Consider the following 14,113-nt stretch of genomic DNA (forward strand, 5'->3'; position numbering starts at 1 on the left):
GGAAAGAGCAGCCCCAGCACAGCAGTGACCTGGTGGCTGAAGGTCCCTCTTCAGAGAAGTATAGATTCCTGTGCTGTCTTCTGTTGTGTGGGGGTCACCTGCTTGGGGAAGCAGGGTAGTATCAAGATCCCTCAGGCTCAGGCTGGGAGCTGAGTGTTGGGACTCAGCCAGTTGTGGGGACCAGGATATCTTGTTCGGAAAGGTCATGCTCAGCCTCGCTGTGGCACAGTGGAAACTCCTTTTCAAGCTGGAAGTATCTGTGGAACAGGAAGAAGGTGGCTGCCCAGCCCCTCGCCCTCTGCAGCCTCTAGGCTTCCTCTTCTCCAGCGTGTGGGCTGCTGAGATTTGAGTCTGGGGGGTTAGAGGCCTCCTGTGATGTGTACTCCTCCCTCCAGTGGTCGTGGCCTGCCCTGAGGTATGAGGTATTCACTTTGCTGGGAGTCCCCTCTGCCATCTGGGAGACTCCTGGCCTGACCATTTTCCTGCCCCTACTGTACTCACTGGCAGGCTCTTGGACCCTTGAACACACCAGCTCCTAGACTCTGCTGCAGGCTTCCTGGGAGCAGGGAGCTTGGCCCCAGGAGGAAACTTTTCCTGGACAACCTGTAGTTCTCTGGAGTCCCCTGGTGGCCGGACTCGTCGGGCCTTTTCAGGATGGACAGAACCTCCCATGGGCTCCCATCTGTGTGGCCCACACTTCTCCAGAGTTTGGGCCTGTGTAGGAAGTTTTGAGCTTTTTCTTTCTAGGAGACGAGCCCTCTGGGACCTCTCAGGGCACTTAAGGCCTGGTCTGGAGCCCTAGGCCTCCCAGTGCTTTTCCTGCAGCTCCGAGGCTAAATATAATCCAAGGAGCCTCACCTCAACCAGGGGCAGTGGGCAAGGTCCCAAGAGGTGAAAGAGCAAACGGGACTCCAGGATCCGCTGGGGGAGGCCCCACTTCAGTTGTGCAATCTTCCGCCGCATGAGTCACTCCAAGAGCAGTCTCTGGCTCTTCTTGAGGACTGGCTACTCGGGCAGGACGGTGGGGGCAGTGGAAGCGCCCACCAGAGCTGAGGCAACTGCGGGGCTTGGCCGTGTGAGACAGAGGGGCAGGCACTGGGCAAACCCAGCGAAGCAGCTGGAGACGGTGGGTTCTGGAGTCGGTGAGTCAGTCCAGAAGGCTCCCCAGGATCCACCCTTTTGTCCCTTTGTCGACCTCCATGGGGTTTAGGTTGGGCCTGCCCCAAGGCTGGACTGACCCCCGCTCTGTGCTTCCTGGCAGGGGCTGTGCTCTGGCTGCTCAAATGCTCTCCCTCCCCCCTGGCAAGCAGGCAGTGTTCACCTCAGCTGGGGAGAGGCCTCATCTCAGGACAGGGAACAGAAACCACTGCCTGTTCCTGTTCCATGGCCCCATATCGGGAGCCAGTGAAGGCGGGGGGGCCCCTCACCCCCAGAACAATCAACTCGTAGAGTGCCCTCAGCAGCATCCTTAGCTCTGCACTTTCCCTGGCTCTCATCTCCACCCTTATTCTGGGTCCCTTGCTGCTGTATCTGGATCTCTCCATCAATCTCAGTTCTTAACTGTCCCTGGTTATCTCCCCCAGGAGCCCGGGTCTCTGTTCCGTCATCCCCTGTGGTCCCTCTCCAGTTTCTCTTCTCTCGTATTTGGGTCTCTGCACCATTCTCATCTTCAGTCTGCTCCTGGTTCTTCCACTCTGGTGAGCAGGTCTTTCCATCACCTTTCCTTTTCAATAGCCTCTGGTTCCCTCCCCTAAGTCCCTGGATATTTCCACCATCCTCACTTCCAACCTCTCTCTGGTTTATTTTCTCCAAAGTCTGATTTTCCACACAGTTTTTTGCTCCAGTCTGATGCCTGTTACTGCTCCCTGATGAATGACTCTCTTCTGTCTCACTAGCTAATGGTCCCTGGGGCCCTCTGTCAGCTCTCTGGGTCTCTACACCATTCTCATGTCCACGTTCTCTCTGGTTTCTCTTTGGTGCCTGAATTTCTGTACTGTTCTCACCTCCCATCTGCTTCTGGTTCTTCTACTCTGATAAATGGGTCTTTCTATCAATATCACCTCTTAAGCAACTCTGGTTTTCTTCCCGAGGTGCCCAGGTCTCTGTACTGTCCTCACCTCCAGCTTCTCTCTGGCTTGGCTTCTCTTGAGCTTGAATGTCTGTGCCAATCTCACCTCCAACCTGCTCCTCTTTCTTCCATTCTGCTGAATGAGTTTCTCCACTGAGTTTACTTGTTAATTTTCCCCAGTTCTCTGCCTCAGATGCCTGGGTATTTGCACCACCCTCGTCTCTAATGTGTTCCTGATTCTTCCAGTTTGGTGTGTGAATCCTTGCATTAATTTCACTGCTTAACTGACCCTGGTTTTCTTCCCCAAGTTCCTGAGTCTCTTTACCATCTTCATAATGAACCCCTCTCAGGTTTCTCTTCCCTGGTGCCTGAATGTCTATATTATTCTCATCTCCAGACTGCTGATTGTGTCTCCTACATGAGTTCCACCTCTTAATTGTCCCTGGTTCTATGCCTCAGGTGTCAGGGCCTATGTACCACCCTCACTTCTGTCTTTTCTCTGGTCTCTCTCCTCTGGTGCCTGAATTTCTGTTCTATATTCACCTCCAATCCTGTCCTGATTCCCCCAACATGGTGTCTGGAATTCTCTGTCCATTCCAATTGCTACTGGTGTCTGATCTTCCCACCACAGTGCCTGGATCATTACCCAATCCACCTTTATCTCCCTAAGGTTCTTTCTTCTAGATATCTGTCTTTCTCTAGCATCCTCAACTCTTCTTAAGCCTTGGTTTCCCCACCCTACTTGAAGTTCAAGTTTTGGTTGTTTCTGGATCCTTCCCCTAGATACTTGGATCTTCCAAGCTTTCTCATTTCTACCTGGATCCTGCTTATCCCACCCTGGTGTCTGGAGCTCTGTAACATTCTCACTTCCAACACATTCCTGTATTCCTCGCCTCAGGGCCTGGGTCTCCACACCTTCCTCTTTTTTTACTTCTCTCAAGTTCTACCTCCCAGATATCTGGGTTTGCATAGCATTATCACCTCCAACCTGGTCCTTGTTTCTCCTCTCCTCTGTCTAAATTTCTGTACCATCATCACCTCTATTCTGATCTTGTTTTCCCCACCCAGGTACCTGGGTCTCCTCATCATTCTCACTGCTAGTTTGGCCTGGCTTCCCCAATCCTGGAACCTGGGTCCCTCCTTCATCCTCCCCTCTGGCCTCTCTTTTGTTCTTCTCAAATGCCTGGGTCTCTATAGTATCCTCCTTGCTATTCTTGTCCTGGACCCCTCACTCTGGTGTTTGGGTCTCTGCATCAATTATCCATCTTAACTGTTTCTGATTCTCTATTCTATGTGCCTGTATTGCAGGACGATTCTCAACTCCAGCCTCCCTCTGGTTTCTCTCTCCTACTTTCTGAATTTTGGCTCTGTTCTCAACTCCCATCTGGTCCTGGTTCTCCCACCCTGGTGTCAGAATATCTCCATAGGTTTTACTTATTACTAGTCTCTGGCTTTCCCGCCCCAGGACCTCCAAAGTCCTCTGGGAGTTGCCTTCCTGATGTCTGACTATCTCCATCTGGTTCTCACTCCTTGCAGCCCGGATCTCTTGACTCTCCTCTCTGCCTAGCATCTGGTTTTCTCTCCCTGGTACCCAAGCCTCTTGTGGGCAGCCCCAGGACTTCAAGGTGGTCATTCCTACTCGTTGGTTGAAAGGAACAGGCAGGAACTCTCTGGAACAGAACTGCAGACTCTGAGATAAAAGGAGGTTTGGGAGAGAGATGACTAAAGTCACAGATGTGGGGTGGGACCTCCTGCTGACAACAGGCTCCAGTGGCACCAACTCTTCCTGGGAGGGGACCAGCAGCTGTTCCATCCCTTGGCGTGTATCAGGGCAGGGGGGAGTGGCTTACAAATAGATTAGTCTGCTCATCACCAAAACACCAGGATACCTGCCATGCTTCCGAAGAACTGTCCTTAGGGAGCATACAGGTACTTGAAAAGGAGGTGGTGCACAAGGTTGGCTCAGAAGGGGTGTGGAAATCCCAAGGTGGGTCCTGACCTGGATGCTGCCAAAGACCAGGTATTCGGCCCACGATTGCTGGAGGCTCCTTTGGTATTTCCATCTCTTCTTTGGTGCCCATTGTTGGACATGAGCATCCAGGGCCCTGAACTTGCCAAGGCTGAAGAAGAATTCAGGGGTCAGCCTGAAACAAGTGTCACATCTCATCGAGGGTACTGCTCACTTCTGCATTGGCACCTGTAGATGAGAATGGAGAAGAAAAATCCTTACACACACATTGTCTCATCTAATGCTCACAAATCAGAATTGTAATCCTCACTATCCAGATGAGGCTGCTGGGGCTCAGTAAGGGAGAGGCCCTTCCTTCAGGGCATTTGTTCAAGAAAGAGAAGAGTTTACTCCAGGCCAGGCACTGTTCTAGAAGCTTGGGGTTTGGGCATGAAGTAGACAAGTCCTCTAGACATGGGAGACACAACACCGAATATACAGCATAATGTTAGGTAACAACAAGTGTTCTGATGGAAATAAAAGCAGAATGGGGATGGAGTTGGCTCCTTTCGACAGGCTAGTCAGAGAAGGCCTCTCAGAGGTGACATACCCAGAAACCTGAGTGAAGTGAGGGGCACACCAAGTAACGTGTGAAGAAACCATTGTAGGCAGAGGAGACATTAGTGCAAGGCCCTGAGGCCAGTGCAAGGCCCTGAGGCCAGGACAGGGTCACGTGTACAAGAACAGTAAGGAGGCCTGTGTGGCCAGAATGGAATGTGTGACAAGGAGAGTGCTGGGAGATAAAGCCAGAGAGAAACATAGGACAGATTGTGCTAGGCCTTGGAGTTGTGGTTAGGAGTTTGGATTTTATTCTGAGTTCGATGGGGAGGATATCCATAACAGCCACTGCAGGAGTCTGAGCAGCGAAGTGCTATGATCTGTTTTTAAAAGTTGGTTCGGACTCACAAGCGTAATGTTAGGCTTAAGCCAAGTGCAAAAGAATACTTAGTGTATAATCTCATACAGGCAAAACCAGTCTGTATTAGAAAGCAGCATAGTTGTGACTGCAAGCTTCTGGACTGCCGGTTAATAGTCAATTTCTTAATCCAGCTCTACACATGAAGTTTGAGTTTGTGAAAATTCATTCATCATATACTTAAAATCTTTATAGGTATATTATCCTTGGGTTAAGATTGTAAGAGACAGAAGGTCATACTTGCAGATGGATTGAAAGTGTGAATTGAATTGAGCGAGGGAGAGAGGAGTCCGGGGTGACTGCTGGGTTTGGGACCTGGTGATGCTCTCCCAGGCTGAGTTCCCAGGTGTGATTCCTCTCTGGCACACGAGGCATAGAACAGGGTCCTTGTAACAAGGGACTGAGACAGTCATGCTGCCGAGAAAAGGAGGTTTATGTGGTGCCCTCACCTTGATGACCTGCCTCCTACTGGGGTGGGTCCTGGTGATAAGGTACCAGTAGTGCCCACCTGCCAGATGACAGAGGCAGAGAATGAGCAGGTTGCTGCAGTCCTCAGAGAGCAGGGCCCGCACTGGCTCCCATTCAGGGCCCCGGAATGGCCCCACCACGGCACAGGCGCCCAACACTGGCAGCAACAACACAAGGCTTAGGTGAGGCAGGTGGTGTGAGGGAGCTGGAGGGCAGGGCTGGTACGGCTGGGCCAGCCAGTGTGAAGCAGGGTAACCTCTGCTTCAGCAGCCGTTACTGAGGCCACCTCACAAAGGAGCCTGCTACTCTAGCCTCGGCCACAGCTGCTGAACCTGGCACCGGAGGTGGCCAAGTTGCCCTCAGTGCAGGTAAGTACGGCGTTGGGAAACTGCCTAAAGGAGTTAAGAACTGTCTTAAAACATCCCTTCACGTGGAGAGAAGAGGTAAACTGACAGTGGAACGATGACACCATTGAAACCTTTTGTTTTGATGTTTTTTTTAATATTTAAGAATTAAAATATGGCATCGTTTCTACCAATAATTCATTATAAAATGATCAGAAAAACAGCAAATGCGGTTCCTCGGCCAGCACCGTGCAGGCTCTCCCCTTCCGCCCTTCCCCCCCGCCCTTCCTTCGGGGACAAGGACTCACCCGCTCGCCGTGCGGCGTCACTTCCGCTACTTCCGCTTCCGGTCGCGAGCGGCCATTTCCACTCCTTCCGAGCGACGTCCCGGCCGAGGCCAGGGCCTCTCTCGAGTCGGCTGCGCTCCTTGAGGGCTGGCGAGATCGAGGAGCCGCAGCCATGGTGAGTGCGTGCGCCTGGCGGGAGGGCCGGGCAGCAGGAGACTCGGGGTTCAATTCAGTCACTAGCTTGTCGCGGGCTTAGAACGTGTTCGGTTTCGACCACCTGGCCCCGGTTAGAGCGCCGGCCTCCGCGGGGTCCCGCAGCCGGCAACTACTGTGGCTGGGGGTACTTTGCAGCAATCTGTGCGCATGGCCGAAATCCTCGGTTGAATGGAGGTTGCATGGTCCGGCCTGGGAGAAAGAGACCCAAATCACGTGGGTGAGTAGAAAGTTGGGTGAAAGGACTTGGCTTCGTCTTTTTTAGTTTAGTTTTTGGAATCTTTAGAGGATGGTGTGGAACCCTGGACTGGGATCAGCCTCCTCTATCCACCTTGCCCACTGCTGATGTTCAGGAGAGGGAGAGCTCCGTGGATCTGCGCCTAGTTCCGCCGCGAGTTAAACGTGCCAGGCACTTAAAGGAGCTTTTGGGAGCTGTGGGGAATGTGGAGTGACCCGGAACTCCGGCCTGGGGTTCAGGAAAGGCTCTTCCTGCGAGGTGGTGGTCTCAGAAACCAGAGGTCTTGGTAGCACCACGTGCAGCTCCTCTAAACTGGTGATCTCCAACTTTTAATCAAATCGTGTAGCCTGGAAGCTGGTAAAAGGGAAGACTTTGCAAAGCACTTCCACTTCCACAGTGTAATTTAATCCTTCCACCAGAGCTTGGATCCCGACGGGTATCTTCCTCCCTTACCCGTCCCCTTGAGCCTAGAACTTGAAACTTCGAAGCATCTACACCAGTGCTCATCTCAACGGAGTTCCGTGAAAAGTTTTGGAGTCGGGTGGTCTCAAAACTTTCCTTCAGGTGTTAAGTGGGGATAACAATGCATGAGAATGTTGTGATGATTAAATGAAATGAGATAATCATGTTAAACATCTTAGTCCTAACACTTGGCATGAGTTAGTGAGCACACAGTGTTGTTAAAATCAAAACCTTGCCTGTTTTGGCTGTCTGGTGTAGAGACCAAACTGATTAAGCTAGGGTTGAAAGGTGGCTAGCAGTATAATTTCATTCACTCACGCATTTAATTAACCTTTGAAAAAATTAAAAGGTGAATAAATAACACACTAAGCAAATTTCAGTTCTGTTTCTTAGCAAGGTTGATATTAAAGTTGAGCTAACCATTTGTTGACTGCTACTAACTTGATGGTTGTTTGGGCTTCTGAATTCTTCCCTTTTATGCATTTGATGTTGAGAGTTGAGAATCCCAAAATTCCAGCGGTGGGTTGTTGGAACCATTATGGAAATATTTGACATTTTAGAAAGTGTGTTTTTGAGGAGTGATTGAACTTAAAGTGTTGTTGGGTCTTCTATTGTTTAGAAGGGTGACGGTATTGATGAGCATTAGATTTTGATAAGTTAAGGACATGTGTTGTGATTTCTCAGGCAGCCACCAAAAGAATAAAGATCTGTCACTCCAAAACTAGTAGAGGGGAATATCCTGAAGAAATAATAATAAACCCAAAGAAAGGAAAAAAATCAATAAACAGAACAGTTGGGACAAAAAGAAGGAAGATTTGGACCCAGTACATCAGTATTTAAATAAATATAGAAAGGCACTAAGTGCTCAGTGAAAAGAGAGATTAAAGTAAAAAGAATGGAAAATACATGCCAGTTTAAAAGGTGTGGTGTATCCTGTATAAACATCAGAAGAAAAAAAAACATTTTAAGGCAAAGGGCATCTATAAAGATAGACTAAAAAATAAGGTATGAATGAAATGAAAATGATGTAATACAACAAGAAGAAATAGATAAATGTGCAATAATTATATAGATATGTAAGTATATACAGTTGACCCTTAAACAGTGCCTGGGTTAGGGGCACTGTTCCCCCACCTCCCCACCGTCCATGAAGTGGAAGATGCACATGCTAACTTTTGACTCCCCAAAAACTTAACTATTAATGGCCTACTGTTGACCAGAGCCTTACTAAAAACATAAAGTCGATTAACTCATATTTTGTATATGTATTATGTATTGTATTCTTAAAGTAAGATAGGGAAAAGGAATTCTTGGGTTTTTTTTTTCAATTTGTAACATATCTTCAGAAAATTTTCTGGTATATTTATTGAAAAAAATCCATGTATTAGTGGACCTGTGCTGTTCAGGGGTCAACTGTAATTGATTATGAAGCCAAAACATCAATGTGGAAATGAGGGTTTGAACAACACTGAATAAACTTGATGGAGTGATCATAGTGAGTCTATACTGCGCCTCACAACTACAGATGGCACTTCTCAAGCAAGGAACACTAGTGAAAATTGGCCACCTAACTGTCATAAAGCGAGTTAAAATTTTAAAAGGTTGATAATAATGTAAATCATGTTCTCCCAACTAAAATGCAAATAAATTAGAAATCGGTACAAAATGGGAAGAAGATGTAAAGAAATCATAGGTAAAGTAAAAAAAACTATGGGAATTTGAAAACAGATCTGAGCTATAATAAAAATTACCACATACCAGAGCATGTAGGATACAGCTAAAGTATTTGTGGAAACTGAAATGATTATATTGGAGGGAAAGGGACTAAAAGGGTAGGAAAGGCACAAAAGGACAAAATAACACCAAAGAAAGTAGAATGAAAGGAAAAAACAAAGTCAGAAATTACTGAAATAGAAAATAGATCCTACTATTAAAGGAAGGGGAGAATCAAAATATTTTCTTTGAAAAGGCCCCTCCAGTGAGGTTAATCAAGAAAACAAGCAGAAATATTTAAAAAGGAATAACAAACATGAAGGAACTGTAATCTACAGGCATTAAAAGGAAAGGATATTATAAATAATTTGATACCTATAAATATAGGAACTTAGATGAAATGAACAAATGCCTGAAAAAATGTAATATATCAAAAGCCATTCAAGTAGAAATACAAAAACTGAATAGTAAAGAAAACTGAGCATTTTTTAACATGGAAAAAAACCTCTGGATCTTGTTTTTAAAATCACCTTATTGAGATAATTTCTATACCATAAAGTTCTCCTGTTTAAAGTGTGTGATTCAGTGATTTTTCATATACTTACAGAGTTCTTTTTGTAACCATTGATACCAGATTTTAAAATAATTTTATCATCCCAAAAGAAACTCTATATCCATTAGCAAATGGATATAAAATAACATCTTTTTAAATGTTGGTTTTCTCTCAGGAATGCAAAATTGGTTTCACAGTAGAAAAACTGTAAAAATAAAGGAGAAGTCTTATTCATCTGAGTCAGTACAAAATATCTGATAGAATTCAACACCATTTGTAAAGAAAATTCTTAGTACACTAGAAAATAAAGTGAACTTTCTTAATCTTAATTGTCTGGAAGCAAATCTCAAAGATATTGAATCTTTTGGAGGAATTATGAAGCCTAATTTAAAAGCACTGAGTTAAATATATGTGTTTAAATGATTTACAAATTCTGTATCCTAAAGTTGTTTTACCTTATTGGGATTATGTCAAATCTACAAATCAGATGGTCCCCACAGGCTTTTTTTGTACACCTTGAAAAGCTGGTTCTAAAATGTACAGAGAAGCTGGAATATTAAGGAGACCTTTCTTCCCTGCTTCTTGAGGGAACCCCTTCAGCCCTCACCTAATTCTTCATCACCTAGGAACTATGACATATTATCCCTGTGCGATGTGTTAGGGGGCAGACCAGATGTCTTGGTGGGATCTGGCTGGTGATGTCACTTCCACTAATGTCACTCCTACATCACTTCCTGCTGGGGCATCATTTCTGTGACCGCAGGGTATCCGGGGGTCACCTGTGGTCCAGCCTCCAAGCCCAGGGTTGGACCAGACTGCCACGGCAGACTGCTCGGTGCCTGCCCTGGTAACATGGGGCTGTGCCCGGATTATGTATACTATAAATATATGTTTGTAAAAGCAATCCGAGAAAACAAATGAGAAATGAAAAAGGTTAAACTCAAGAGGTGGGAATGAGGTAGAAGGAATGAAATAGCTAGATCCCACCCAATTCATTCCCTTAAGTGAGTTACTTTGAAGTAAAATATCAATGACTTTTTGTGATGCCCATCAGTATCAATGTGTATTTATAAAATAAGGATTTTAAACTGCTGTGCTCCTATAATACCCCAAATTGAATAATTCCTTGATATCAGATATCAAGTATTAGAATCAAAGGCTTGACCTTTCTTTCCTTTTCTTTACCCCCTAAGACTATTTGATTGTAGATATTTTATACTTTAAAGGGGATGGTGATCACATTGTGTCCTTTGTGCTGCTGATAGTTGTTCATCAATGTCTGGATCCATTAATTTATGTCTGGATTATTTAATACGGGCTGCAAAATGGCAACATTTAACAATCAGCCCTTTATTAGGTGGAATAATGATACAAGAGAAACTTGTTACTTGATTACCTGGTGATAACACTCTTTATAGGAAAGACAGGATGAATGCTTTACTGTTACCAGTTTCACTATCTTTGACTTTGGAACCATGTATATAATTGAAAAAGCCATTTATATAGTTGAATGATAAACTTTTAAAGAATTTTTATAAAGCAAGCTGAATAAAAAGGCACCCTGATTTTATTGCAAATGGATAGCCACCAGGTAAAGATTAATTTGAATAACTTTAGAATATAGTGCTCTGACTGCGTGGCCTTGGATGGCTATATTCTAAGAACAAAAATCATTTTTCACCTTGGTGAGTTTGCTGTTGGTAAAGGTGGTATTGAATAAATGAGAAAATGTTTTCATGTTTTGGAAAACATGGTTTTCACTGAGGACAGAGGAAGATTCAAATATTGAATGGGGAATGGAGAAAGATGATTTTGTGCTACACTTGTCTGAATTATACCTTAATTTTTAATCAGTAAATTTGGGGTGGAGTGTGGAAATCCAAAGTTAAAGAGTACCCCCATGTGACTCAAATGGGTACTAAGCCATGGGATCCCAAGATTAGGCTAAAGAGAGGCAAGTAAAAGTGCATAAGCTTTAGTGTATGTTACTGAATTCTGTAATTGCTGGCTTTATTTAGTCCTATTATTAAAGTTTTCTAAGTTGGGAGTGAGCAGGCCTATGTCAGTTATTAAGTGTGTTTGTTTAAGGGTAGAAGACCAGGGAAGCTAGCTGTTGTGTCTCATGAAAGTATTTTGTGACTTATGTGGTATAACTTCTGGTTCAGTTTGCCTGATGTTTTGATTTCTTTGTATAGACTGAGGCTGATGTTAATCCAAAGGCCTACCCCTTGGCAGATGCCCACCTCACCAAGAAACTATTAGACCTTGTTCAGCAGTCATGTAACTACAAGCAGCTTCGGAAAGGAGCCAATGAAGGTAAAGCTGCCACAGAGCACTCCAGGAAGTGTTAAAGGCACTGTCTCTGGTGTAGATTTCCACTGGATACTCTTGATTGGGACCAATGACTTAATAGCATTTTGGCATTAATTAGGTGCTAAAGGTTAATGGACTGATAAATTTTTTTAGATTCACCAGTTGTTAACATTTTGCCACATTTACCTTCTAAGAATGAGAGCCAGGATTTGAATTTGGGCAGTGTGGCTCCTGAGTCTGCCCTTGTCTGGTACACTAGCGTCAATGCAGAGTGTGGTCCATGGACCACTGGTCCACAGAGATAGGCACTCAGGAATGAGCTCCTGAACGTGGTATGAGCTTTCCAGAAGTGCTGGTCATGGCAGACTGGGGTGGTAAAGCTCTGATATCTACACTGCTTCATGCGGTCAAGTTTGTGGGAACACTGTTCAGTTGACCAGGCAAGCGACCATGGTGACTTGAACAAGTACAACAGCAGAGGGGAAGAATGAAGGGGTCTGTTTCAGGATGTGTTTTGACAGACCTGATGGGTTTGACACAGGTTTAGAAGAGGCATTGAGGATGACTAGTTGGTGATGAAATCTCTCATAACTTCTCAGTTCCACTACAGGACACGGGATTGCTTGTGGGGGTTTTGCCCAGTTTTCTTGCACCTGTGTTTCTTTTCCTTGGAAATTGCTTTGTTGTGGCTTCTCTGTCCAAACCCCACTTGGCCTATTGGCCTCATGTCCTTCTCTCCACAGCCACCAAAACCCTCAACAGAGGCATCTCTGAGTTCATTGTGATGGCTGCAGACGCAGAGCCCTTGGAGATCATCCTGCATCTTCCACTGCTGTGTGAAGATAAGAATGTGCCGTATGTGTTTGTGCGCTCCAAGCAGGCCCTGGGACGGGCCTGTGGGGTCTCCAGACCTGTCATTGCCTGTTCTGTCACCATCAAAGAAGGCTCACAACTGAAACAACAGATCCAGTCCATTCAGCAGTCCATTGAAAGGCTCTTAGTCTAAACCAGTGGCCGCTGCCACACTCCCCTGTGACTCGTCCCTCTGGGGTTGCATATCATACTGTCTGTGTTAGCATGTAGTATTGCCAGCTACTACCCTCTATTGTTATAAAATATTGTAGTACTAAATCTGGTTTTTGCATTTTTGTATTGGCTTTTGTTTGTTTTACAGGTCATCGTCCCTCTCTCTGCCACCCAGTTTCCCCTTTAGAACTCTGTCTGCCATTTTACCCTCCCTTTTGGAAAATGAACTAATGCCTAGAACAGGTGGAAGCAGAGTGATGACACCATCCAAAGGCAGGGAAGAGCCAGGTTAGAGATCTGGTTTTAGCTTCCAGGCACTAAGTTACTGTTGTATGCAGGGCGTGATGGAAATAAGTGCCAACCCCTTTGTAGCCTTTGTGCCCAGCATACAAAATATTCCCCATGCTTGCTCTCTGGGAGTATGTATCACTGGGGAGGAAGCATGTATTCTGTGAGGTCGTTAAGTGTGTGTCCAAGTGCCCTTTGCTAATGTACCCTTGCTGTTTGCTGCGGTAATGTGTTATGTTCCCCACCCCCAACTCCCAGCCGTGTCCCTGATGGTGGCAGGGCAGCAGTATACCAGAGAGAGGTGCTGCACAATTCCAGTGGTAACCTGGGCGAGTGAGACATGGGGAGTTGACCTAGAAAGGAGTCTGGAGTGGCAAGGAAAAAGAGGGGTCACCTGGTGCTGGAATGAATGATTCTGAGCAACTCGTGGAGACCTAACTAGAAGCTGCAGCAGATGGTGGGACCCAAGGAAACATTCTCTCTCTGGTGAATGGCGATTTCTTCAGTGGACACTTGGCACCAGCTCTGAGAGTCTGTTTCCTGCCACAGTATGGGTCAAATGTATGTATGCTTTATCACATCAGGACAGTGCAAATGTGTCATTCTTGTGAGTGTCTTAATAAATATATTCATATGCCAGTTTTTAAAAAGAGTGTGATTCTTAGTAGGTATCCTGCTAAGACTCGGCTGAAGAGCTGCCAGCATTATTAGAATGGTTATAGCTTCTCTAAACTTTTTGTCAAGAATCTGTGGGAAAGCCACTTCCCACCAATTTCTGGTGATTGAAAATGTCTTGAACAGACTTAATCCTTGAGGTGTTACTGTCATCCTAGAACAGGGTTTCTCAGCACTATTGACATTTTGGGCTGTATGATTTCTCTGGTGAGGGGCTGCCCTGTATGTTGTAGAATTTTTAGCAGCACGCCTAGCCTTTACCCACTGGATGTCAGTAGCAGTCTTCCTCTGTCCCTCCAGACATTGCCAAGTGTCCCTGATGGCAAAGTCACCCTTAGTTAAGGACCATTGTTTCAGAATTTATAGACTCCCAGTAGCCCTTGGCACATGCAGGAAGTAGGGGTTGGTACTGGGGACTGAAGCTACTTATCCTCCTCTTCTACTTTTTATCTAAGGGAACCATGAGAGCCTTTTAACCTCAGCTTGAGAAATTTTCTTCCAAAGTAAATCAATGAAGCTAGATTATATTTAGTTTCCTCTT

At 45.7% G+C, this 14,113-nt stretch overlaps 3 protein-coding genes and 1 pseudogene across 3 annotated transcripts; 1 reads left to right on the plus strand and 3 right to left on the minus strand.

Moving 5' to 3' along the window:
- Positions 1 to 307: 307 nt before the first annotated feature.
- Positions 308 to 1,201, minus strand: LOC118935290 (uncharacterized; annotated as a pseudogene).
- Positions 1,202 to 1,344: 143 nt separating this feature from the next.
- Positions 1,345 to 3,103, minus strand: LOC118935289 (uncharacterized). Its single transcript, XM_057508340.1, is given in 2 exon segments — positions 1,345 to 2,499; positions 3,098 to 3,103. Coding segments are annotated over 2 exon segments (1,161 nt in total).
- On the minus strand, positions 2,485 to 6,265 carry LOC130685164 (uncharacterized protein C22orf46-like). The gene is given in 5 exon segments (XM_057508341.1): positions 2,485 to 3,905; positions 3,907 to 4,079; positions 4,082 to 4,265; positions 5,442 to 5,687; positions 6,113 to 6,265. Coding segments are annotated over 5 exon segments (1,365 nt in total). The 3' UTR covers positions 2,485 to 3,296.
- Positions 6,122 to 13,547, plus strand: SNU13 (small nuclear ribonucleoprotein 13). Its single transcript, XM_036931396.2, has 3 exons — positions 6,122 to 6,266; positions 11,466 to 11,586; positions 12,327 to 13,547. The coding sequence occupies exons 1-3, from the start codon at positions 6,264 to 6,266 to the stop codon at positions 12,587 to 12,589; spliced, it is 387 nt and encodes a 128-aa protein (XP_036787291.2). The 5' UTR covers positions 6,122 to 6,263; the 3' UTR covers positions 12,590 to 13,547.
- The last annotated feature ends 566 nt before the right edge of the window (positions 13,548 to 14,113 follow it).

This window comes from Manis pentadactyla, chromosome 10, assembly GCF_030020395.1.
Source record: "Manis pentadactyla isolate mManPen7 chromosome 10, mManPen7.hap1, whole genome shotgun sequence".
NCBI lineage: Eukaryota > Metazoa > Chordata > Mammalia > Pholidota > Manidae > Manis > Manis pentadactyla.